The sequence below is a fragment of the Xyrauchen texanus genome, chromosome 16 (assembly GCF_025860055.1).
Source record: "Xyrauchen texanus isolate HMW12.3.18 chromosome 16, RBS_HiC_50CHRs, whole genome shotgun sequence".
NCBI classification, from domain to species: domain Eukaryota; kingdom Metazoa; phylum Chordata; class Actinopteri; order Cypriniformes; family Catostomidae; genus Xyrauchen; species Xyrauchen texanus.
The window spans coordinates 39,809,029-39,833,218 of record NC_068291.1 but is presented as its reverse complement, the minus strand read 5'-3'; the positions used below and the strand labels follow the sequence as shown (position 1 = coordinate 39,833,218).

The 24,190-nt window shown below is 37.4% G+C and overlaps 1 protein-coding gene, 1 long non-coding RNA gene and 1 pseudogene across 2 annotated transcripts; 1 reads left to right on the top strand and 2 right to left on the bottom strand.

Moving 5' to 3' along the window:
• Window positions 1-6,724: 6,724 nt before the first annotated feature.
• LOC127656533 (uncharacterized) lies at window positions 6,725-11,917 on the bottom strand. The gene is made up of 3 exons (XR_007972175.1): window positions 11,755-11,917; window positions 7,300-7,551; window positions 6,725-7,200 (listed from the first exon to the last, which is right to left on the bottom strand). It is a non-coding gene; the product is annotated as an uncharacterized LOC127656533 (long non-coding RNA).
• A 1,142-nt stretch (window positions 11,918-13,059) lies between these two features.
• foxa1 (forkhead box A1) lies at window positions 13,060-15,934 on the top strand. Its single transcript, XM_052145910.1, has 2 exons — window positions 13,060-13,242; window positions 14,186-15,934. Exons 1-2 carry the CDS (start codon window positions 13,171-13,173, stop codon window positions 15,416-15,418), a joined length of 1,305 nt encoding a protein of 434 aa, XP_052001870.1. The 5' UTR covers window positions 13,060-13,170; the 3' UTR covers window positions 15,419-15,934.
• A 4,589-nt stretch (window positions 15,935-20,523) lies between these two features.
• LOC127656778 (mirror-image polydactyly gene 1 protein-like) overlaps window positions 20,524-24,190 on the bottom strand; it is a 67,814-nt pseudogene continuing 64,147 nt past the window's right edge.

Sequence of the window (24,190 nt, the reverse complement as noted above, 5' to 3'; positions counted from 1 at the left end):
GCTTGGGTTTATTCAGAACTAGTTAAAAAAAAGTAACAGAACCAAATGATTTTCAGGTCTTTCAGTTCTGTTAACGGTCCGTGTTAATGGTTAACATGCCACTGCGGATGCAACACCTTGCCAAAGTGTTTCCTTTTCAGCAGCACTACAACACAGAAATTGAATCAGCATAGCAAACCACAGCATAATCAGTGGAGTATGATTACTGAACGAATGACTCTTATGACCCAGTTCATTTGAATCATGCAGCATTTGAGTGCCCCTTGTTTTACAACTTCAAAAGTGGCAACCCTAAATCAGACTAGTTCGGGAATCAGACTTCACTGGTTGTGATTTACGTTTCGCACTGTTGATTCAAATTAACAGACTCATAAGAGTCATTTGTACTGCAAATGAACTGTTCTCATAAGTCAGATTTTTTTTTTATCTACAGCACGAAACATATAGAGCAACAGTGTTGTCTGACTCCCAGATGAATATTTCTTATGAGCATGTTCATTTGAATCTACAGCGCAAAAATATAACGTGACAGTTGTAGTCCGATTCCCGAACGAATGACTCTTATAAGCCAATTCTTTTAAACCTACACTGAATAAAATACAAAAAGACCCATGTACACTGATTACAGAACGAATGACTCTTGTGAGCCATCTCTTTTGAAATCACACCATAAAACTTACAATGAATCAAACTTTAATGAATCAAAAACGTACTGAACCGCAAGTCATTCCTTTCATCCCGTCCGACTTGAAATGTACCAAGAATTCAAAGTACAGTAGTTACTGGATAGTTGTAGATATGACGATGTGTTGTTAATTATACACATGGGATTTGTTGTAATTACTGGAATTTTATTAAAATGAATTAATAAAATATCTTAATGAAAACATCTGTGGAAATGCACCATATGCTAAAATTTGGTATATTTTTTGGGGTAAAAAACTGCTGAGGGCAGTAAATAGAATAAGAATTGCATTTCCTTTTTCCAAAAATGCTTTCTTAAAAAGAACCATTTAGAACAGAATCATTAAGGCAAATTTGAATTGGAATCAGAATTCTATAATTCCGTATGATTGCCATCCCTACCCAATATAGAAATGCATAATATTCTCATAACTGAAATAAGTATGTGCGACAGTCAATCCAGCATCAAGGTCAAACAGGACCTACAATGTTTTATTAAATTTTCTGTAACTAAAAGGTGCGAGGTTATAACTGATATAGGCCCTAAACTATAATAAAAATATGACGACTCCATATATTTGCTCAGATCGTATTGGCCTTAACTTCACACCACTGTTTGAATTGTAGACAGCAGGAGAAAAAACCTCTGAGCTGACTTTGTGTGTGGGCCCTTTGTGTCCTTCAACCTGCAGACAGGCAGTAGAGGGCCCTCCGCCACCCACGTGCCCACAGCTCCACTGACAGTGTCAATTTATTGCGTACGATTTGTTCGCTTGGGCCTGTGACAAGCAAGATTTATCACCCTGCTCTGGCATGGTTAAGACTCAACGAATGACCTGTAAGGTCACGGCAAAGTCATCACTGAATGGCAACATTCCTGAACTGCGAGAAGGAACCTTCAACCTGCCCCGCTATCCATCTGCTCCGTAGGCAGGCGGATCTCATATAAACCTTCTCAACCGCATCCAACAGAAACCTCTCAGTGACCCTTGTGACTGGAAAAAGCTAGTAATTAAAAGGTCTTTTTTGAGTGTTTTGCTCAGAGGGAGTGGCACTAGTACTGCCGTACAGGTAGTAAATCTTGTATTATCAGCTCTCAGGTGAGTGCTGGCGAGGTCAGGAGGAGGGATGCGTGGGTGCATTGGCTCCAGACAGACCCACAGCACAGCTGAGTGGCATAAGTGACAAGTAATTACTCGCTGTGTTACTGCTCCTTAAATGGGGGGGTGATGACACCCTCTGCGCCCTTCCGCTAGTGTTGCATTGAGAGATTGAAAGGCTGATAGTGTATTGAATGCGTCATGTCACATTTTGGAGAATTGACGAATTGTTCACCAAAGACTGGGGAACCTAACTTGTATTCAAGTGAACGATCCTCTCTGCCCATATTTGGATGACTTCCACCTTGGTTTAGCATTCCATGATGTTGGACAACGTACATAATTTCCGATTAAGTCATCTGATCCATGAAAGCTAATGAGTTTTTAGCTAGATGGCACATTATGCGCTGTGTGCACATTGTGCTTCATGTGGAGTATTTAATGATATACGTATCCAATTACTTTGTGTTTGGGCTCATTTGAATGGGAATTCCTTCCTCTTTGTTATGGTATGTGATATTATTTTATTTTTTGTGAAGTTATAAGTGATAACAGCTTATAAGTAACACCTGTTTACATATAACATGTCTGTCAAAGACATATACTTTGACTCACTATATTTTTGTCTTTGAGTAACACAAATCAGCTGGTTGTATTCTACTCTTTGAGAGCTCCCTAACGACATATGACACATGGCTATTTGATCAAAAATGTTTTTAACGATTACAATAATATGTACAGGGCAAAAGCACTGTGTAAAAATTTACCTGGGAGAGGAGATCCACGAGTCCTTCACCCTCAGAACTAAGCTCATATTCCCTCTGCAATACTGACTCAGCCACCTTATAGACACCAGAAGACACTGGTCCTGGAGAACATTTCTCTTTTGGTACCGAGTGGTCCCTGTGAGTTGACCCCTAAAGGATAATACACATAAAATAGTGTTCCATCCAAGCTTATTAATTTACCCATTAAGATATACAAACAGAATTCTCCCCACTGCCACAAGGTACTCAACATGTTTCAATGATGTCAGCTAATATATGGGTATTGTTACCTTTGCTTGTCATGGCAAAGCCTTTGGAGTTTCTGAAACTGGCAGCTCCCACTAAGAAGATTTTTTTACTGTTATGTAACACTTATTGTAGCCATTCAGATGAAAGATTCATGTTGTGTACACAGACTTTATACAGTAGAAGTAGCACGGATAATACTGCACAGTATTCTTCTTTATATAGACATACAGTATAATGCATACAGTTGCTCCCAAAAGTATGTGGACATTTAAGCTACACTTGAAATTAAAATGAATTGTCTTCTCTTCTTAACTGGTTTTTAATACCATTCAACAAACTTTTAACCCTTTAAGCTTGGATACGCGAAAAAAAAATAATCGTCAATGCTCTTTCCAATGTATTTAGGCATTATGACTAGGGATTATCCATTTTGATCATTTATTTTAAAAAACACATTGTACATATTATTGCAATCAGTAAAAACATAAAACTATGTTCAATGTAGCTATGTGTCATATGTTGTTGGAAAGCCCTCAAAGAGTAGAATACAACCAACATATTTGCTTTAATCACAGACAAAAATAAAGTGAGAATAAGTTAAGTATATATGTCTTTAAAAGTAATGTTGGTGTTGCTTACATGCAGTGTTTTCACTTATAACTTCACAAATATATGAAACACAAAGAAGAGGTGATTATCTTTCAAACGAGCCCACACACAAGGTAATCGGATGCATAGATCATTAGATAATCCACACAAAAATGGCCACCAGGAGATGATACCAAGTAAATGACATAAATTTAATGACGCAGAGTCAAAAGGCACTCATTCTGTGAAATGTCATTACTAAAATCATGTCTCCATGCTATGCAAACCTTTAGTCATTGTTGTGTGTAATTAGTTCTTATGTACAATTATTATGTTTTATTTGTTTGGAGAGGATTTTTGACACATGGAGACATTTTTGGACAATGTCTGGATAAATTATTTTGTAATGCTATAACATTTGATTGCTTTGTCGTATCAACTCTCAGATACAGTTGACATGATTGGGAAGAAAGCAAAAGCAGTTTTTCTGAGCCTCCTTATTTACACCCTGAGCTATATAATGTCAAATAAGAATTTAAGAATGAACAAATAAGACATTTTTGGCTCTATTTTACTTTATTTTATTATTTTTTAGCAGTTTCTTTGGCTGAGAATCTCAGAATGTATCATAATCTATATAAGTGGTTCCCAGACTTTCTACAGTGGCGTACCACTTCAAACATCCAACATCCTTTCGCATACTCCCTCTCTAAAGCATAGATCAAATTCACACAAGGTAATTTGAAAATATGTCTGTTTAACACAATTATCTTTGTAAAGATATTTAACATATTATATTTTTACATGTTTTGTACATGTTATATTAATCAGACTGAATACATGGCTTATCGATTGAGATGGTAATGCTAGATATGATATAACTGCATAACTTGAAAACAAGTATGCAAGAATAGTGTTCGGTTCTGTGCCTGGAATTGCGCATCATTGCAGGTAGGGCATTGCTGGCCAATTCGAACATTGAGGGTAAGTATCTGTGCAATTGCACGGTCAGCTCAAGGTGCTTTTTTATGTCACATTTGACACTGTTAGCAAGGTTGAGCTCATTTGCTAAAAAACATCATGCAAAAATGTAAAAACAGGTCTTTAGTGTGCGAGCAAATGTGAGTGAAAATTACTGCGTGTGAATATGGAAATTATTTGGTGCTGCTGAATGTCTGACACCTGTCATCAGAGCTTTTTGAACATATACCATCAGAATCAAAACTCCATATGCATCTAACCTTAAATATAAATTAAGTTTTAAACTGCGAAAAAAAATAAAAAATAAACTAAACTAAAATCGTGGACGACTGACATGTGCGTGTCTGGTAAAACAGTGAAGTATTTTACTTGATATCACTAAGCTACGTCACCTAGCATTGTGCTGGGCTGGTGAAAAAAGATACATGTGTGACGCACGACGCATAGATGCATTTTTTTAACAGCAAAAGATAGGGTTGTTTCATTGCATATTTTTCTGACCTTTATGACACAACCATTTTGGTATTTCTTCATGAGAGAGCACAAAACATTATTTTTGCCAGTGAGAAATACATGAACTGGGTTTGAATGTTATTTTAGACTGCGATGAAATTGAAAGAAATTGAAATCTCAGAATTGTATTTGTGTACCCCCATTTTCACCTCAAGTACCCCAAGGGTATGCGTACCCTAGTTTCGTAAACACTGATCTATACAATTAGAATTTTTTTTATTTTTATTTTGGGTATGCCACTGAAACAGGAAATTTTTAAAAACACCTTCAGAGCTTAAAGGGCTAAATGTGTTAGCATATGTTGAAATTAACAAATAACTAAGATTAATATTAAATGCTTTAAAAGTATTGATCATTGTTAATTATATGTTATAATAATTAATGTTGTTAACTAATGTTAACAAATATAACCTTAAGATGTTACCTTTATTTTTATAAAAAAACTAGTTTTCAGCCAACGATCCTGCATCTGTTTGGAAAGGCCTAAAAAGCATTACCAAGTACAAGACCCCCCTCCCTTCTCTGTAGAGAGTCAATTAATGGCTGATGAACTGAATATCTTTTACTGCAGGTTTGAAAAGCCAAGTCTCACACCCCTCCCCCACTCTGATCTTCACTTCACACACCAACATCTCCTGGAACCCCCCCCTCCTGCTACTCAACCTGCACTTATGGCCTGTGAGGAGGATGTGAGCCAGTTCATTTGGAAACATAAAATTAATAAGACATTCAGACTCAGAAGGTATTTCACCTGCATGTCTGAAAGTCTGCCGCTCCACCATCATTCCGGTCCCCAAAAACACAGGACTTAATGATTACAGACCTGTCGCTCTCACGTCTATGGTCATGAATTTGTTTGAGAGACTGGTTTTGGTCCACCTGAAGGACATCACTGCTGGACCCCCTTCTCTTTGAAGCTGAACACACTCAAAACACCATCCTGAACAGCGTCCTGAACAACACTGTGGCAGCAGTGGAGTCATTCAGGTTCCTGGGCTCTACCATCTCTCAGGACCTGAAGTGGGACACCCACATAGGCTCCATTGTGGAGAAGACTCAGCAGAGGTTGTTCTTCCTTTGCCAGCTGAGGAAGTTCAACCTGCCACAGGAGCTGGTGACACAGTTCTACTCAGCCGTCATTGAGTCTGTCCTGTGTACATCTATAACGGTCTGGTTTGGTTCAGCCACCAAATCAGACAGAAGGAAACTACAACGGACAGTAAGGACTGCTAAAAGGATTATTGGTGCCCCCCTGCCCACCCTCCAAGACCTGTACATCTCCAGAGTAAAATCACTCTTGACCCCACACACCCTGCCCACTCCTTCTTTGAACTGTTGCCCTCTGGCCGGCACTACAGAGCACCAGGCACAAGAACAGTTTTTACCCTCAGGCCATTTTCCTCATGATCAATTAAACTGCCTCAGGACTCCTCCATAGTGCAATAATGTAAATACATATCTCATGTACATATTGTAATGATATATGTAATAAATAACTGTACATACCCCTACCTTGCACATACACATTACCACTTGCACATCTACATACGCCATTCTGTTATATGTCCTATTATTTGTATGTCCATTTATACTCTTACCTTGTTTTATATTCTGTGTCTCACTGTAATGATCTGTGTGCACTTGTTTCTCCTATCACCACAACAAATTCCTTGTGTACATGAGAACACTTGGCAATAAAGATCATTCTGATTCTGATATGCTGTTCAAAATGAAGACCAAATAATAGTTGGTCACATTATTGTGGAACATGTCCTTAGTTAATGTGATGAACTACATCATTGTTAATCTGCTGAAACACCAGTGTGAAGTAAAAAATAACTTTGGGGTATAAGTATTTTTTGGGTGCCACTGTACATGAAAGTATGAAATATGATGTTATACTGTTTTTTTATGAATTTAAAAATGAATCATGTTTTGATATCCTCATCATCAATGATCATCTTCTTTCTGTGAACTGTTCATTTGTTTGGTCACTGGCAGAGAGAATTCCACCACTCACTTCCCTTTGCTCAATGATCTCATCTTCTACGTGCACACTTTCCATCACTTATGTGTCTGCCGATGTCTCATCTGGTGCCCACTGCTGGTCAGCATCACCAGGCTGTTCCAGGCTTGCAATAGGTCTGGCTTCCTCCAGCAGCTCTGAGGTTGATTTTACAGTTTGGATGGTGCTGGTGCCAGAGCTGCTGGCTGATGTTACTATTCTCCTATGTCCACCATCTTCTGAATTCTCAGATCCTGACCTCCCATTGTCCACACTGCCATTAGAGCTGTCCGAGCTCGACCAGTACTGTCCTCTACAGAAATTGGAAATACAGACTGTTGAGCACAAGTGCTGGAAGTTTTGTTCTCCATACCTGAACTCTGCTGGGAAAGAGTGTGATGTAATGCCCTACCTGATAAAGTTCTCTCTGATCTGGGCTTAGCAGGAGGTTGTGGCCTCTGGATACTGCTTTGGTGGTCCCAGTAACAGAGCCGATGACTGGCTTTTTTACTATATCTTGACCAGCTTTAAGTTTTGGAAGTGCCATTGTGTTCGCTGATTTGCCTACGGAGCAAATCTTTGGTCTTGTATTCTGACCCCCACTCATTTTGTAAGCCTTTGTTGAGACGTGGATTTGGAAGGTAGTTTTAAGATGGGATATGGTCTGTTTGGAGCACAAACACAGCTGCATGAGACATTGCTATTAGGTGATTTTTAGAATACAAGTTTGACCTATGCTGACAGGACTCACCTGGCATAGTAAGGTTGATATGTGTGGAATTTTATGTAAGTGCTTGATATGCTGGAAATCTTTTACTTGTGCTTCTCACTGCAATTCAATGTCCATAGACATTGTTTGTTGTGCAATTAAATAACCATTTGAACAAAAAAAAAAAGAATAAATAATCAACATCAATTAGTACAGTCAGCATCTGGCAGTATTAATTTAATTTATATACACATTTTCACTATTTCTGACTCTAATAATGTTACATTTCCTATACATTTCCATGGGCTGCTGAAGATGTAGGGTACAACGGGGCTAAAGCCACCCCGGTATAATATGCATTTTTTTATTTTAGTTTCTCCCAAAACAATAAATAGCAACAAACTATAAAAGCACTTTTCTAAACACCTTTTGTCACTATACACTGTAAAACATTTTGTGATCCATGAGGTCATTGCGGGCAATGTCTAAAGGTTGATTTTGATGTAATTTGATCAAATATTTAATAACATTTAAAATAGTGTAAATTTATGTAGCTCACAAGATTCCCTGAAATGATCACATTTATTTTTAGACAAAAAACGTATTTGTCATTTTCAGTTTTGTTCAAGGTGACTCAATCAAAGGTTTTTCAAAACTGTACAATAAGTGAACGATAAGTAATACCATGGAAGTCAATGGGGCCAACCTGTAAACATGAAAATACTCACTGTTATAGTGTTAACATAATTTTAGTGTGATTAAATCTCTTACTAACCTTTTGTGTGTAAAGTTATATCCAATTTTACAACTTTGTTGCCATTACAACATAACACCATAAACCCTACAACCCTAAAATGACTGTAAAAACAAAAATGTAAACAATTGTACAGCTTAAATTAGTTTAAACAGTAGAATTAATGTAAGTGCTTTTATAAAATTATAAGCTTCACATTTCCATCTTTAAATCTTTCAAAAATTGGCCCGTTCACTTCCATTGTAAGTGCCTCACTCCTACCTGATTTTTGATTTTTTTTAACCCCTTAAACTCTATGGACCTGCGGCGGGGCCAAAGGGTGGCGCTGTATCATGAAAAAAGATTAAGCTTAAAATGTTAAAGTCTCCATTTACATAAGTCAGGCTTGTGAGTTATTATTTGAAAGCGTTGAATCTGAACTTTTCAGAGATAACCATCACTTCTGCATTTATGTTATTTAGAACAACAAAATGAGGTCTCAAAACAAACGTGTTGAAAATTAGCACCCCCTAGAGGTGATGGGGTAGAAATATTTATATGAAAATAAAAGTCCTTCACATAGCACCTAAATGGACAAGTCACATATCAAATGAAAGTGCGACTGTACAGTTCATTTTGTTGCCCTAATATCACAGTTTGAAAGATTGTCAAAAGAAGTACAAAGTGAAATATCTGTAAATATTCTCGTTTATGTGCCGATCACTGCTGATGTAAGCCCCAAGTAGCCAAAAACTTTATATTTGCTTTTACCTTAGGACATTTTCTCAAATGTAAGCCATTTTTTACTTGTCTGTGAGCTTGCATGGCTGAATAATCCAATATTATATCTTAGATGTCCGGAACAAAATATGCCATCCAGAAGGAAAAGAATGCTAAGCAAATCATCCCCCGTTACTATTTTGAAAACATCACTCCAGAACTAGTAAAATGGCATGGGCTGTTACTAACAAGTTATTGGAGAAACAAGGGTGGGTGTGTGTGTGTGTGTGTGTGTGTGTGTGTGAGCGTGTATTTATCACTTTGTGGGGACCAAATGTCCCCATAAGGATAGTAAAACCCAAAATTTTTGACCTTGTGGGGACATTTTGTCGGTCCCCATGAGGAAAACAGCTTATAAATCATACTAAATTATGTTTTTTGAAAATGTAAAAATGCAGAAAGTTTTCTGTGAGGGTTAGGTTTAGGGGTAGGGTTAGGTTTAGGGGATAGAATATAAAGTGTGTACAGTATAAAAACCATTATGTCTATGGAAAGTCCCCATAAAACATGGAAACACAACATGTGTGTGTGTGTGTGTGTGTGTGTGTGTGTGTGTGTGTGTGTGTGTGTGTGTGTGTGTGTGTGTGTGTTTGAGATTGAGTGTTTGCGATTGAGCGTGTGTGATTACCTCCGTCTGTCGCGCCTCCCAAGATGAGATGAACAGTAAAGATATGGCTGCTTAACTCTATTCCTCATCTTTAGTGTTAGTCAGCTTGTTGAAGATAATATTTTCTGTGCAAACAATAGCTATCCAAGCGGGGTCTTCCCTGAGTATTTAGTGGTAAGCCTTAATGCTGAAGCTGTATTTCCCAGATGTAGTCTAGTAGTAATCCGAGCGGTCATGGAGTGAGAGGCAATTGCCGATGACTTTAAAGAAACCGCTCGCTGACTCAAATATGGTCTTTTGTCGCCAACTACTGGCTAAAATCTTTAAAAGCACAGGGAAAAATGAAACACACACCTGCACTGCTCTTACACTTTAGTTTAAAATGCCGAGAAGAAAAGCAGAGTGATAGAAAGAGTGAAGCATCTGACTACGGCTGTTCTGTGACATCAGCACTCAAGAAACATCTCTCGTCCAATCAGATTCGAGGAACAGAACTAACAGTTTTTTGTGTGTATTTAATGTTATATATGATCGTAAAGTGGAGGATCTCAGCTTTCTAATGACATCTAGCTTGAGCTAGTCCACTCAGAGGTTGAGATATTTGATGAAAATGGGGGTGATGCTTCAACGGAAAATTAGACTGAATGTCAATGGATGAGCACATCTGTGGGGGCTTACATGTGTTAGAGCGCCACCTATATTTCAGATCTCTATGTTGTGATGGAGAACAAATTCTTTGTTCCAGTGATTACTGCCAACTAGTGTAATAAATGTAGACTTTTCAAAGTGAGGTAGAGTGAATAAAACCAAAAATACATATTTACAAATTTACGACAAATTAAAAAAAAGTTTTTATTTTTTACATTTCTGTTAATCATTAGCCCACACAGTGGCAGATTTAGGTATGGGCGACACGGGCAGTCGCCCAAGGCAGCATCCCCCCATTTTAATAATCAACGTTATGCCACAAATGCTGTTGATTGAGCTTAACTGGCATTTTACCTGGAATATTCCTTTAAGTGGTGGGAATAGATTTGTTATGGAGAAAGTTCAATGTGACTCACATTGACTGATCAAATCATAATGGAGATTTATTGTTTTACAGAAAACTTGAGATGTTATGAAATGCCAAATGTGATTTAAATTAACAGTAAATGGTGCACCTGTTTCCAGAAGTGGTTTGAATAAGCTTTATCTTTTGTAACTGAAAAAACAAGTTGATGCCAACGTATTTGCATAAATTGACACATTTTGCCATATAACAATTATCTATATATATCACTAACCCTATGAGGAGCCTTAAAAGTGTGGGGTAAAAGACCCCCTCACCAACTTTTTTCTCCAAATGAATTTTAATCAAATCAACCTTCCATTATTATTTATTTTCCGAAAAAAATTATTTTGCTCCATCAGTATTCAAATAAAATATATGTTTTTTTCTTTTCTTTTTCAATATGATACACTTTTTAAATGGGTGTCTTTAGCCCCGTTATACCCTATAACGTCAGGGTTAACTTTCACAGATAAAAAGCTACAGAAAAGGAAGACTTTTGTCTCAAAGTTAGCCAGTCAGGTTGCTATTTTTAATTGCTGTGATTCGCAAAATCTTTTCAAAACTTCAATTCTTCTTTTACCTTTTCAGGAATATTTTCCCACTTAAATATTTGCCAAATGGGCTTAACAGTAAATGTCACTTAGTTGCTAAAATCTAAGTTCAGCTTTTTTTAACCTCAGAATTTCAAACAGGGAACCCCGAGCAGCGTCTTCTCGCAACCGGTCTGTCCCAATGCGCGTGCCAGAGCTGCAGTTGGAAATACTTAATGATTAATGATAAAGTTAATGATTATCTAGTTGTTAATCATTGTTATTTTTTTCATGCATTATGTTTTATTTTTGCATATTTGTGCTACCATTATGTATTTCTTGCCTGGCTGATAAAAAAGCAACAACAAACCTTACTGAGCTCAAATATTGAGCTGAGTTTTTGATTATTTGGTTGAATAAGTAATGCATTTATTTACGGATAAGATACTTTTACCTGATATTAGTGCTCTCGTTCCCCCTCTACCACCCTCTTTCTCTCTCATGGGGGCTTTGACACGGTCTAATGTTCTTTTGCTTCAAGTGCCATTTCATTGCGTCCTGTGAGAAATCGATCTGTGCTCTAATGGTGTCAGAGATCACTGGAGATAATCCGCTGTAAGTGGATGATCAGCGCTGTCATTCGCTCATTAGCAGGTGTACAGTGGGAAGTGTGAGCTCTTGTTTATCAGAGCAATAAAAGGGCGGGAGATGGCGGGGTTTCCAGCTCCTTCATAACCTCTTGACTACCAAACTTAATAGCCTTCAAAGTTGCAAAATTGCAAATCAATTTTCACAGCTATTTATATAGCCAGAGAAGCCCGTTTGCAGTGATATAGCCTAGTAACACTAGCAAATTTAATAAATAACATTAACAACCATTATAGCATTAAACGATGCTCAGATAATTTATAAATAGACCCAGACTGTTAGAGATCCATACATTTAGCCTACAAGTAAATATCTTAATATTTGACTGCACATATTTTAACTATATATCATAGGCTCATAATGTATTATGATGCATTAATGAAATGTATTATAAAGTAAAGAATTGCTTAAAGAGTTATTGTAACTTGATTGTCATTTTAAACAAACATTAGCCAAAAATAACGCTTAACTGATCAAATGGTTCAAATAAAACCTCAAATATAACGTCATGACATTTTCAGATGAATACACGTTTTAATGTATAAAGGCCTTAATTAATACTGATACGTTAATAATTCAATAACAGTCTATTGTATCATGATCAGCAGATATAATACACGTGACACTTCTAATAGAAACGTCCTGAAACTTTCCTATATTTTCAGAAGAATTCGTATTTAAATGCATGTACTAATCATATTTTAATTAAGATTATAGCCTAGGTCTGTAATGTTTATTATGTAGTAAAGTAAATATACATTTCTACCGTAATAAAGTTCTAATGTAGCATAAATGTTTAGTGCTATAGGATATGCAATGTGCAGGCAATTGCGTTGGTTTGCAATACTGCTGTGAACTTGTAATGAAAATATATTAAGAAGCCTATTTTAACTTTATGTGCATGTTGTTTAAGTGCAATAAAAACAAACGACTAATTGTTCCTGTTAAAAACAGTATAGCGTAGCCTAGAGGTGTTCCTGAAATAAGGAGAGAGAGAGATATAGGCAAATTTGACTTAGGAGTGGGCTGTACCGTGTCCTACGTAACAGGCAGGGGAAGATCTCTAGTGCAGTCCTAACATTTCCTCACTTTATCCAAAGCCGCGCGCAACACCCCATCAGTGATTGCGCACGCACGCACACACACACGCACACACACACACACACGCTCGCACACGAACCGCAGCGAACTGCATGTGGACGAGCTGCGGATTTCCTCCATAATGTTGGGCGCTGTGAAAATGGAAGGACACGAAACTCCCGACTGGAGCAGCTATTATAATGATGTCCAAGAGGTAAGAAAAAATGATTACTGCGCACATTTGGTGACTAGCAGTCTGAGATACCTTAAAATACTCAGAAAGTTTGCTGTGAATGCATTTTGGACACATATCAAAAGGGTTGTGTTTTTGGTACGGAGACTAACTCTACTAACCACTTTTAGAATTATATAATTAATTATTGCTATTATTATTATTATTATTATTATTATTATTATTATTATTATTATTATCAGAAGATGAGAAAATATCTGTAATTGATCAACCCACTTGGTGGCAGTATAGTGATCTCATTGGATGGGTCACAATATGAGATATTAAAAGAGTTTAGCAAACTTTAATTACACTTAAATGATTTGGTTTTATATATATGAATTAATTAGCTAGTATTCTAATATTGAATCATAAATTGTGTATGTATTTTTTGTTTTTCAACATGTTTCGGTCTGTTTTGTCCTGCACAATTTTAGTCAGTTAGACCATGTACAAATGTAGCCTTCAAAAAAAAAAAATATATATATATATATATTTTCGCTTATTATTTAATATCTACTCATTATTTCTACGGCAAGACAAGTGCAATATTAATTGCATAGCCAGTAATGTATTATGTTTTAAAAGTGACGTTTATAAAATATCGCTCCGGGTTGCATACAGTTTTTATTAATATTTCTCGCGGTTTAGGTCCAATTTGAGCATGATTTTGTGCATTACGGTAACTTTAATTATTGTTCATTTATAGTAGCCTTAGCTCAAACGGTTAAATATCTTGTGGAATAATTCAAATGCAATGTAAATCGTTAAAAAGCATACATTTGTGTGCATTTTGTCAGTTAGAAAACACTGTGAAATAACAAGCTATGCGGAATATTGATGCTATGTTATGGATGAAACGAAAATGCAACGTATAACACAAATTATGTAGAAATAAAATACACCGTTTTTCTTTTTATTTCAGGTCTATTCTCCCATGACGAACAGCAGTATGAACGCTGGGCTGAGTTCCATGAATAATATGAACACTTACATGGGCATGTCCACCAATGGGAATATGACTTCCAGTTCTTTCAATATGTCCTACGCGAACCCCGCGCTCAGTGCGGGTTTGAGCCCGGGCACTATGGCCGGGATGCCCACGGGACCCGCCGGTGCCATGAACGGTATGAGCGGCGCGGTATCGAGCATGGGCACCGCGCTCAGCCCGTCCAACCTGAACGCTATGACGGCTCAGCACAGCTCCATGAACGCCCTGAACCCGTACTCGAGCATGAGCCCCACCATGAGCTCCATGACATACGCGCAGCCCAACCTCAACAGGGCCAGAGACAATAAGACTTTCAGGAGAAGTTACCCTCATGCCAAGCCGCCCTATTCCTATATCTCCCTCATTACAATGGCTATCCAGCAGGCACCGAGCAAAATGCTTACTTTAAGTGAGATTTACCAGTGGATAATGGACCTGTTTCCCTACTACCGCCAGAACCAACAAAGGTGGCAAAACTCCATCAGGCATTCCCTGTCTTTCAATGACTGTTTCGTCAAGGTGTCCAGGTCACCCGACAAACCGGGGAAAGGCTCCTACTGGGCATTGCACCCTGACTCTGGGAATATGTTTGAGAACGGCTGTTACCTGCGCCGACAGAAGCGCTTTAAATGCGACAGAAAGTTGACGGCTGGTAAGGGCTCAGATGGAAAGAGGGACCAGAACAGTGGCTCGGGTTCGCCATCGAGTGACAGTGCCAGCAGCAAACCCGTGCAAATGGACTCCAGCTCCATAAACTCTTCCAACCAGTCGCCTAGTCCGCACAGTTTGGACCACAGAAGCGGTGCCACCAACTCCGAACTGAAGAGCACCGGAGCCCAGATCCACCCCGTGTCCAGTTCGGTCACATCTCTGTCCTCCTTGCCTTTACCCCCGCACTCTATGGCCCACGAGTCCCAGCTGCACCTCAAGGGAGACCCCCATTACTCCTTTAACCACCCGTTTTCCATAAATAATTTAATGTCCTCTTCAGAGCAACAGCATAAACTGGAATTGAAAGCATACGAACAAGCGTTGCAATATTCCTCCTATGGCTCAGGGATGTCTTCCAGTTTGCCCATGGCCAGCAGAGCCACCATGGACCCTTCGGCTTTAGAGGCCTCTTATTACCAAGGTGTGTATTCTAGGCCGGTTCTTAATACGTCTTAGTCCATGTTTTGGAGTTACCGATGGGGAAAAAAAAAACTCTTTTAATTTTGCATGCACCTGGTTGTAAAGTTGTAAAGATTGTAAAGTGTTCCCATTGATTGATTGTATATCCCAGTTATAAATCATCGCTAGTGTATTTAAAACAATTTTGAGCTTGTAAAGTACTTGTTGTAATCACCCAAACTTGTAGAACCCTGCCATATGTCCATGTTACTATACGTGCACGAAGGAAGGTCAACTTTGGTCTTGTAGAAAAACGCTTGTTGCTGGTAAAAAAACGCGATATCCCTGTCTGTTGCAGATGTATTTGAATGTTGTCATTTTACTCATTACTTTGGGGTTTATTTACCTCGTTTTGAAAAAAAAGAAGGAAGAAAGAAAGAAAAAAAAAAACTTCACTTTAAATCCCAATCTTGTATTGAAATAAATTAATCCGAGGTGGAAATGCATTCTGAATAAAATATGTATTTCTTAATCAAGCAAAAAATCAGTGTTTTGTGACATTTCTATGCCCATCAAGGCACGCATACATGTGATTTCCCATTTTCCCATGGTGACTTTACATTTATTGTTACAATTCATTCAAGACTATTGGCAAATAAAAGTTGTCATTTACTTAGTTTTAATAATTTATTAATTAAAATGATGTATTACATATTATTGATCACATTTTGACCGAATGTTCTTAGGTTTTATAGCCTACCTTATGGCACAATTTTATGTCCATGCAATAATTATGAAATTACAATTTAAACACAATGCTTGCTCAATAACTGAATAAGAACCAAAACAAAAACTTTCTTTATTTTTACTACATTCATTTTTTTGTAAATATTTCAATCTGCAGACTTCCCTCAAAGGCAGATTTTGGCTGAGCCCGTCTGGTTTTCACTAGATGTTGGTCAAAGACCAAGAGAAAATCCAAGTCTAACACAAGCGCAGCCTCAAAGACTCGCTTCATAAAAGATCCGATCGCGTTTTAAATGGGATTTTAAACAATATCATAGAGAGGCCAAAGCATCTTTTTGTGGAGCGTAACCTACGTGATGGGCACGTGAACCTGAACAGATTTGACTTTGATCATGGTATTTTGTATACACGCATTTTGGCTGAGTAGCCGTGAAATTCATTTAATTATCATGTAATTCCCCCCCGATGCGTAAATAAAATGGATAATTGACTTCAGGCTTGATAAATCTCTATCAGTAGAACTTGACATATGTGCTTCCGGACACGTGCATGCTTTATTTCATTTATGCAGCTGATATTTGCATCTTTTTTAAAAAAAAATGTTTTTATTCGAATTAAAAATAGAGACTAAGACCTTAAATTTCACTAAATTAGCTATTTGTGTAAAATAGGGTTGGGGTTTATGGTCATTAGAAATAATTGCGCGTTTAATTCTGAAACTATTGCAGATCTTTTTTGTAATCATTTATATATATATTAAAAAAAAAAAAAAATGTAAAAAAATATTTTGTGATAAAAAAAGTGGCATGTCCGAATAATCTAAATTGCAAAATTGGCGCGCGACAAGAAAGCGATTAGACGCAATAAAAATGCATTACAAAACGAATGGTTTAATATTGTATTATCTAACATTAGTGTTGAATTGAAAATGATTTACATCAGTCAAACAAATAGTGGGCTTCTTAGGTGAACAGTTATTTAATCTTATTAATTTTATTTTGTGAATGCCATTTCGACGATGCATTTTACAATAACAACGCGTTGTACGGGCCATTATCAAGTTCATAAATCACACAGTAGACTGCTGTATCTGCCCTTTTATCAGACCTTGTGATTTAAATGTCTATATGGTTGTCATATAATCAAATGCTTTATCACAAGCTTTAAATGTCTCTATTTAAATCGTTAAATCTGATATATATCTTTATGATCAGCGCCCGGCTTTATAATCTCAGCAAGTAACGAAACTGAAGACTTGAAACCGTCTGCTTTTGTCAGGATTTTATTGTCAAGTTGATGATGAAATCCAGTGGCGAAACATTTTCCCCATTTTAAAGGAAACGTCTAAACAAACAGGCACAGGTTGATCTGCATGCATATTCCTAAATCTTATAATTTCCATATGATCTCATATATTTATAATGAGAATTGGTAGGTTGGTGTGACTGCGCAAGCCAACTTTAATACTTCATATTAGATGCTCGTATTGCATTACAACCTATATTATTGAACAATTAGTGCACATATTAAGCCCTGCATATTTAAATGGGCCAGGCTTTATTAAAACATAACATATGTTATCAGCGGGCAGTGTCCAAGCCGGAGATTTTAGAAGCGCCTTGTTTTCAAACTTATGTGGCATTTCTCGTTACCCCATCAAAAGCTCTGGCGCTTTCTTCGGCCTTATGGACAAAAAATTCGACAACAATGCGCATGGCCCTTTAGTTCAAAGCGACCATCAGCGGGCCTACCCGTAGACCTTTCTTCTCCCTCTTTTCATTCTGAGTTTGGAAAAGCACTACAGGGCCAAGGCGCTCCTAATACCTTCTGATGGGGATTGAATTAATTATCTCCAATAACACAATTGTGCTTGGCCAACGAAAAGAGCAAAGCAATACCCCTTCAGAATCACACACACACACAGACACATACACGAAAGAAAAGAGCTTTCAAAAGGCCATGGAGAAGAGGGAGAGATCTCTATCCGAAATCAGCTTTAGAAGCAGCTGGTTTTCCATTAAAAATGATACGGGGGAAGTTTATTAGAGCTTTGTGCCCCTCTAATATGCACCGACCATGTCAGGTTGGTGGTCTTCGCACTCCCATCGTGATGCTCCATGTTTTGTGTCTTCATTATTCTTGAGCAGGGGGCTGCGGATAGAAACAGCCAGTTGGTTTTGGTATTAGTTTCATGGGGCATGTTTAAACCAATGGTTTGGTGCATTTCTTGAACACTGACATTATTAGTATGAAAACGCAACTTTCTGTAGGTTATACATAGAGTTTTTAGGTTCAGTTCACTTAAAATTTTTTTTTGAGAAAATCTAGGTAATTACTTGCAATTCTATTAAAAAGATTAGACCTACAGTATATAATAAAACATAATTAGCGACATCCAAATTCATGTTTTGTTTTAAGTAGGGATGACGACACCTTTAGATCAGCAGATAGTCTATATACTTCAATCTCAACTTGAATTCAACCCAATTTTATATATTAAAAAATGCAATTATGTAGGCTACAATTGACCCAACATAATTATCCGCAATGGTTGATTATAATAACCTAAAATAATCCCATGCAAAATGCGCAAAGAGAACTAAATAGAGGAGACAGAAAGCGAACGAGATGGAAAGCCTTGACATATTTGGTGTCGTTATAGCAACAGGATCAGTGGCGCTTTTCTCCGAGGGTCATTCAATATGTGCAGCCGAAACACGGTTTTAATTAAAGCGTATAAAAGTTTTTTTGTAAGTCGATGATCACGCACACTGAATTTGGGGTGCGATAATGGGACATTTCACTTCACATGCCCCAATAAACACAGACTCGAGCCTCCACACCTACTTTGAATATCCACATATCAAACAGATTATTCAATACATGCACATCTCAAACAAATCACTTCATGTTTTTACGGTCTTGAGAGAAAAAATATATAAATAAAGAAAAAAAAAAATAGTTGGAGCGCACCATCAAAGCACAGGTCTTTTCTATCGGGACGTGTGGGGACACCCAGGTTGTGCCATCTCCACGGTAACCTTTAGGAGGAAAATCGACAAGCTTGTCCTGGTGTCGGGGCATTTATTTGAGGGGAGGGCGACTCAGCGACACGTCTCGCCTAAACAGCCCTTTCTTTATTCACCGGTGCATCTAACATATTTCTGAGTACATAATCGATCAGACTAAAGAACAGCAATCACCAACTAAACTCTGCTGAAGGACGGCAGGGATGGGAAACGTAAACCATGCCCATATAATTGTTTGGTGTAGGATAGTCGTCGGTAAAGGTCAACAGATCTCTTTGGCCCTTTTTTATGCCTATATTCGTAAATTATCAGCATGCAAAGCACTCACAGTGTTAAAACAAACAAACAAAAAAAACTTGCACATTTTTTCATTTTTTTTTACGAATTCAACGAATCATCAGGGTTGATTTCCTCACACAGCATATGGGATTTATATTCTTTTAAAATAAGCAATTCCCGCAATATGATTCTTATTTCATTGCTTACATTAAATTATATTTTTGCAGATCTTTTAATTTGGACTACCTTAAACGACCTCATAATAAGTGAACATAGTCCATAAACATTTTATAATAAGTTATTAATAAAGAGAAAGCAAATATTAGCGTCACGCTCTCTCACAACTTTTAGCATCATTAATGAAACACTTGTAATTAAAATGAGCATCATTTAACGGGGTTTCAAGCGTTGGCATTTACGATGCGTGTTCTTTTTTCCTCATATAAAGCGTTTTACGGATTATAAAACTCTATATTTTACTGTAGGTTTATTTTGTGTGACTTCATCAGACAATAACTGTCAATGGGAAAATCTTTTATTTATTTTTTTTAAGAATACTTTTCTTTGGAGTGAATATTGTATGAGTTTAGCAAAGCTGTGACATTCAGTATGCTGTATGTATTCATTATTTCCCACCAAAACTGGTTGTGATGGTTCAGAGATTGAGCTTCTGTTGTGTGTATTTTTAAACCATTTTTAATCAAATAAAAAGTTTTTTTTTTAATTTGTTTTAAATCAAATGTTGTAATTCTGCTATCCTGGATTTTTGATGGTTAAATAGGCTTGACATGTCCTATAAATTTAGCTAAATAATATTAATAAAACGTTTAAGACCAATATTTTGCCCTCCAAAAGTCATTTGCCATTAACACAATCAAAGAATAAAATCTTAAATAATAAACGAGGTGTTTACATAATTATCATTCAGCAGAATTGAATATGTCGCTTTATATTTTGGGTCAAATATGGAAACCAAGATACCTCAATTATTCAGTGTGAAACCAATACAAATTGTAGCCTACTTTCTATTATTGGACATTTTACAAAATTAGTGGAAGTAATCTTTCTGATTTGATTTGAAAGGATTGACAAAATTGTGGTGAAAATATTAGATCACAAATAAACTATTTTTATTAAATAACACTTAAGAGTATGTACTGAACAAGATTTCATCATAAATACTGATTTCCTTTTGGTTGACTCATACATTGTCGACTGTCGTTTTATTAACTCCCTTTATCAGTTTGGGAAAAACATGAACAGAGACATGAACGTGAAATATATATAGTTCAGTTTATCTTGTAAACAATTTAGTAAAAAAAATAAAGTCCAGCTTGGTCCATAAAATAGCTGGCTTCTCAGTACCCAAGCAAGTAATTGTCCAATCAAATTTCCCTTGTTTAACCAGCTTAACAACCAACTTAACATCATAACAAAAATTGACAGAGGAAAAAAAAAACTGAAGACCTTCTAAATAGAGGATAGTGTAAGAGGTAATGCTGGCAGCAGTTTCATTGGTGGCAGCAAAGTGAATGTGGTTAAACATTTACGATGCAGTGTCTGTTCCTGGGCTGGAAGAAAAGAATGCCACTTCCAGCCTGTGTTTGCCCAGGCCAGACTTCAGCTGTTTGCGCAGAGTTAAATGCTACAGCCTGGTCACCAGATGTGGCCGTCTGCTCGGGTCGCCCAACGGCCAGTCCATCAGATCAGATCATTTTTCGGACACTGCCAGTGCCTACTTTCTTTCGTAACACCTCCACCAATCTCTCCAACCTGAAAACACACAGAGAGAACACAGCAATAAATGATTGTTTAAGTGAAAGAACTGCAAGACAAATGGTGACCAGCTCTTAGCTGTGTTCTCCTGACACAAGGGCGATCTTGGAGGAGCTAAAAGATGTGGAGAGAGGATGTAGACACTTCTTAAAGTGGGTGAGACATCCATGCTGGTGTCAATGCCCAAATCCTCCAAATATCTCCCTGCCTTTACTCTGGCAAACAGAAGCCTGTGTGTGGTATCATGTGATTGGTCGGGGTGAGCAAACCTGTGTTTATGAGGGCCGTGATCCCAGAGACTGTGGAAATGGAAGGAGCTCTATCTGGGTGAAAGGATTGTTTAGGAGCAAATGAAGAATGGGCAAAGCAGGCCAGGCTCTCTCATCCAAACAAATACTAACTCTACTCCAAAAAACACACTCTAGATACTTATATCTAGAAACTTTGCATCTGAAATAACTTCAAATGATGCAAATAAAAGCACTGATTTCAAAATACATTAAAATACAAATATTTATGGAATATTTTAGGTTCAATACAAGTTAAGCTCAATCGACAGCATTGATGGCACAGTGTTGATTACAAAAAAATCATCTCTTCCCTCCTTTTCTTAAAAAAAAAAAAAAAAGTCAAAAGGGGCCTGGGTAGCTCAGTGAGTAAAGATGCTGACTACCACACCTGGAGTCACAAGTTTGAATCCAAGGTGTGCTGAGTGACTCCATCCAGGTCTCCTAAGCAACCAAATTGGCCCGGTTGCAAGGGAAGGTAGAGTCACATGGGGTAACCTCCACGTGGTCACTATAATGTGGTTCGCTCCCAGTGGGGCGTGTGGCAAGTTGTGCCTGGATGCCACGGAGAATAGCATGAAGCCTCCACGCACGCTACGTCTCCGTGGTAACGCGCTCAACAAGCCACATGATAAGATGTGCGGATTGACTGTCTCTGACTCGAAGGCAACTGAGATTCGTCCTCTGCCACCCGGATTGAGTCACTACGCCACCACGAGGACTTAAGAGCGCATTGGGGATTGGGCATTCCAAATTGGGGAGAAAAAGGAGAGAGAGAGAGAGAGAGAGAGAGAGAGAGAGAGAGAGAGAGAGAGAGAGAGAAAAGGCAAAAATCGAGGTTACAGTGAGGCACTTACAATAAAAAAATGGGGGCCAATTTTTGGAGGGTTTAAAGGCAGAAATGTGATGCTTATAATTTTATAATATTATATTAATTCTTCTGTTAAAACTTGTGTATTATTTGAGCTGGAAATTATCTAAATAATTGTTTTAAAAAAAAACAATTGGGGTTTAAGGTGTTACGTCATCATGGCAAAAAAGTAGTACAATTGGATATAACTTTAAACAGAAAAAGTTAGTAAGCAATTTCATCACACTTAAATCATGTTAAAAGTCATTTTGTTTACATCTTGTGGCTATTATTTAGAAACAGTGAGTATTTTAACATTTATGCATTGGCCCCATTCACTTTAACCCAGATTTTAGCTTTTTTTTTTAAAGGAGGAACGAGTAAAAAATCATTTTTGTGGTTATCAACATTATTCCACAAATGCTGTTGACTACCTTAACTTGTATTGAACCCGGAACATTATTATTCAACGTATAATTTCTATACCAATCCAATTTAAAATACATTTTATTTGAATATGATTAATCAAATGCAAGATTTCCCACTTTTTGACCAATGAATTTCCATGACTTTTTCCCTAAAATAAGCACTCTAGCTACACACAACCAGAAACTTTAAATATATCAATTAATTTCTATAATGATCCAATCTAAATTATGTTTTAATTGGACCACATAAATTATATTCAAGTATAATTGAATATGATTGATATAATGCATGGTTGCCCCAACCTTTTTGACTAAAGACTTTTCCAATATCTCTCCAGATACTAACATTCAGAAAGTTTCCATCTGAAATTACGTAAAATTATGTGAATTTCAGCACTAAATATTCCACCGGGACCCTACACATGATAAGCAGGTATTAAAAATGGATGGATGAATAGATACAAATATACCTTTATACAATATAACTCTTAACAACTCTTAACAATTATATCATTAATAATTACTTGATTGTTGAAAACCATTTTATAGAGAGTGCTGGGGCACATTTCCATTTGTATCTCTTGTTCAGTATCAATGCTTGGATTTAATAGATAATTATATAATTGTACAAAAATATCTCCAATACGGCACACTGATGTTATCACGCTGACTTGCAAGCAAGTTTTACTCTTCAAAAGCACTCAAAAAGAGCAACATACATCTAAAAATCTAGACAAATTCATATTCAATATATAAAAAAAAAAACTGACTATAAAATTGCGGTACTGATTGTACTGGCCTCACAACAACAAACGAACACTAAAAACAGCCTGGCTCTATCTGAGCTTTCAAAGCAAAGCTGATAAGACGTGCTTAGCATAGCCAGTGCTGGTATTGTCTACTGAGGTTTCTCTGTCTTATCAAGTGAGCATATGGGAGTGGTCTGACCCCAGCCTTGCTCCCTCTGTAGTCTCCACCTGTTTTCCCGTACAGGGAGATTGGAGAACAGCCGCAAGACCATATGCATCTCTCAGAGGCACTCTGCGACCGAGATGTGTCACACTGCATTGAAACGATGGCATAAAAAGGGTACACGGACAACAGAAGGGGGCGGGAACAGTTCAAAGCACCAGACTAATATTTATAAAAGGTCAGTGTAGCTAAATGAACAGGCCACGCATGCAGACATACATACATACAGTATACGAGCAAACAGCATTCATATGGCACGTGCACTGCAAATCCACTTCCCCCAAAACACACAAACATGCAGACAGACACCACAAGACTGTCTCTCTTGTCACCATAAACATGCACAGAAACACCTCTCCCCCTTGTGTGCAAATTTTTAGCCTTTTAAATATATTCATTAGCCTCCCTGTCATGTTTGTACAATTAACAGGTCTGTGATTCCGTGGCAGGATCTCCAAGGT

What these genes read in the sequence shown, in the direction of transcription:
- foxa1 (XM_052145910.1), top strand. Translation starts at nt 13,171, where the DNA reads ATGTTGGGCGCTGTGAAAATGGAAGGACACGAAACTCCCGACTGGAGC. An exon ending in ATTATAATGATGTCCAAGAG is followed by an intron (nt 13,243 to 14,185) that starts GTAAGAAAAAAT and finishes TTTTTATTTCAG; the next exon opens with GTCTATTCTCCCATGACGAA.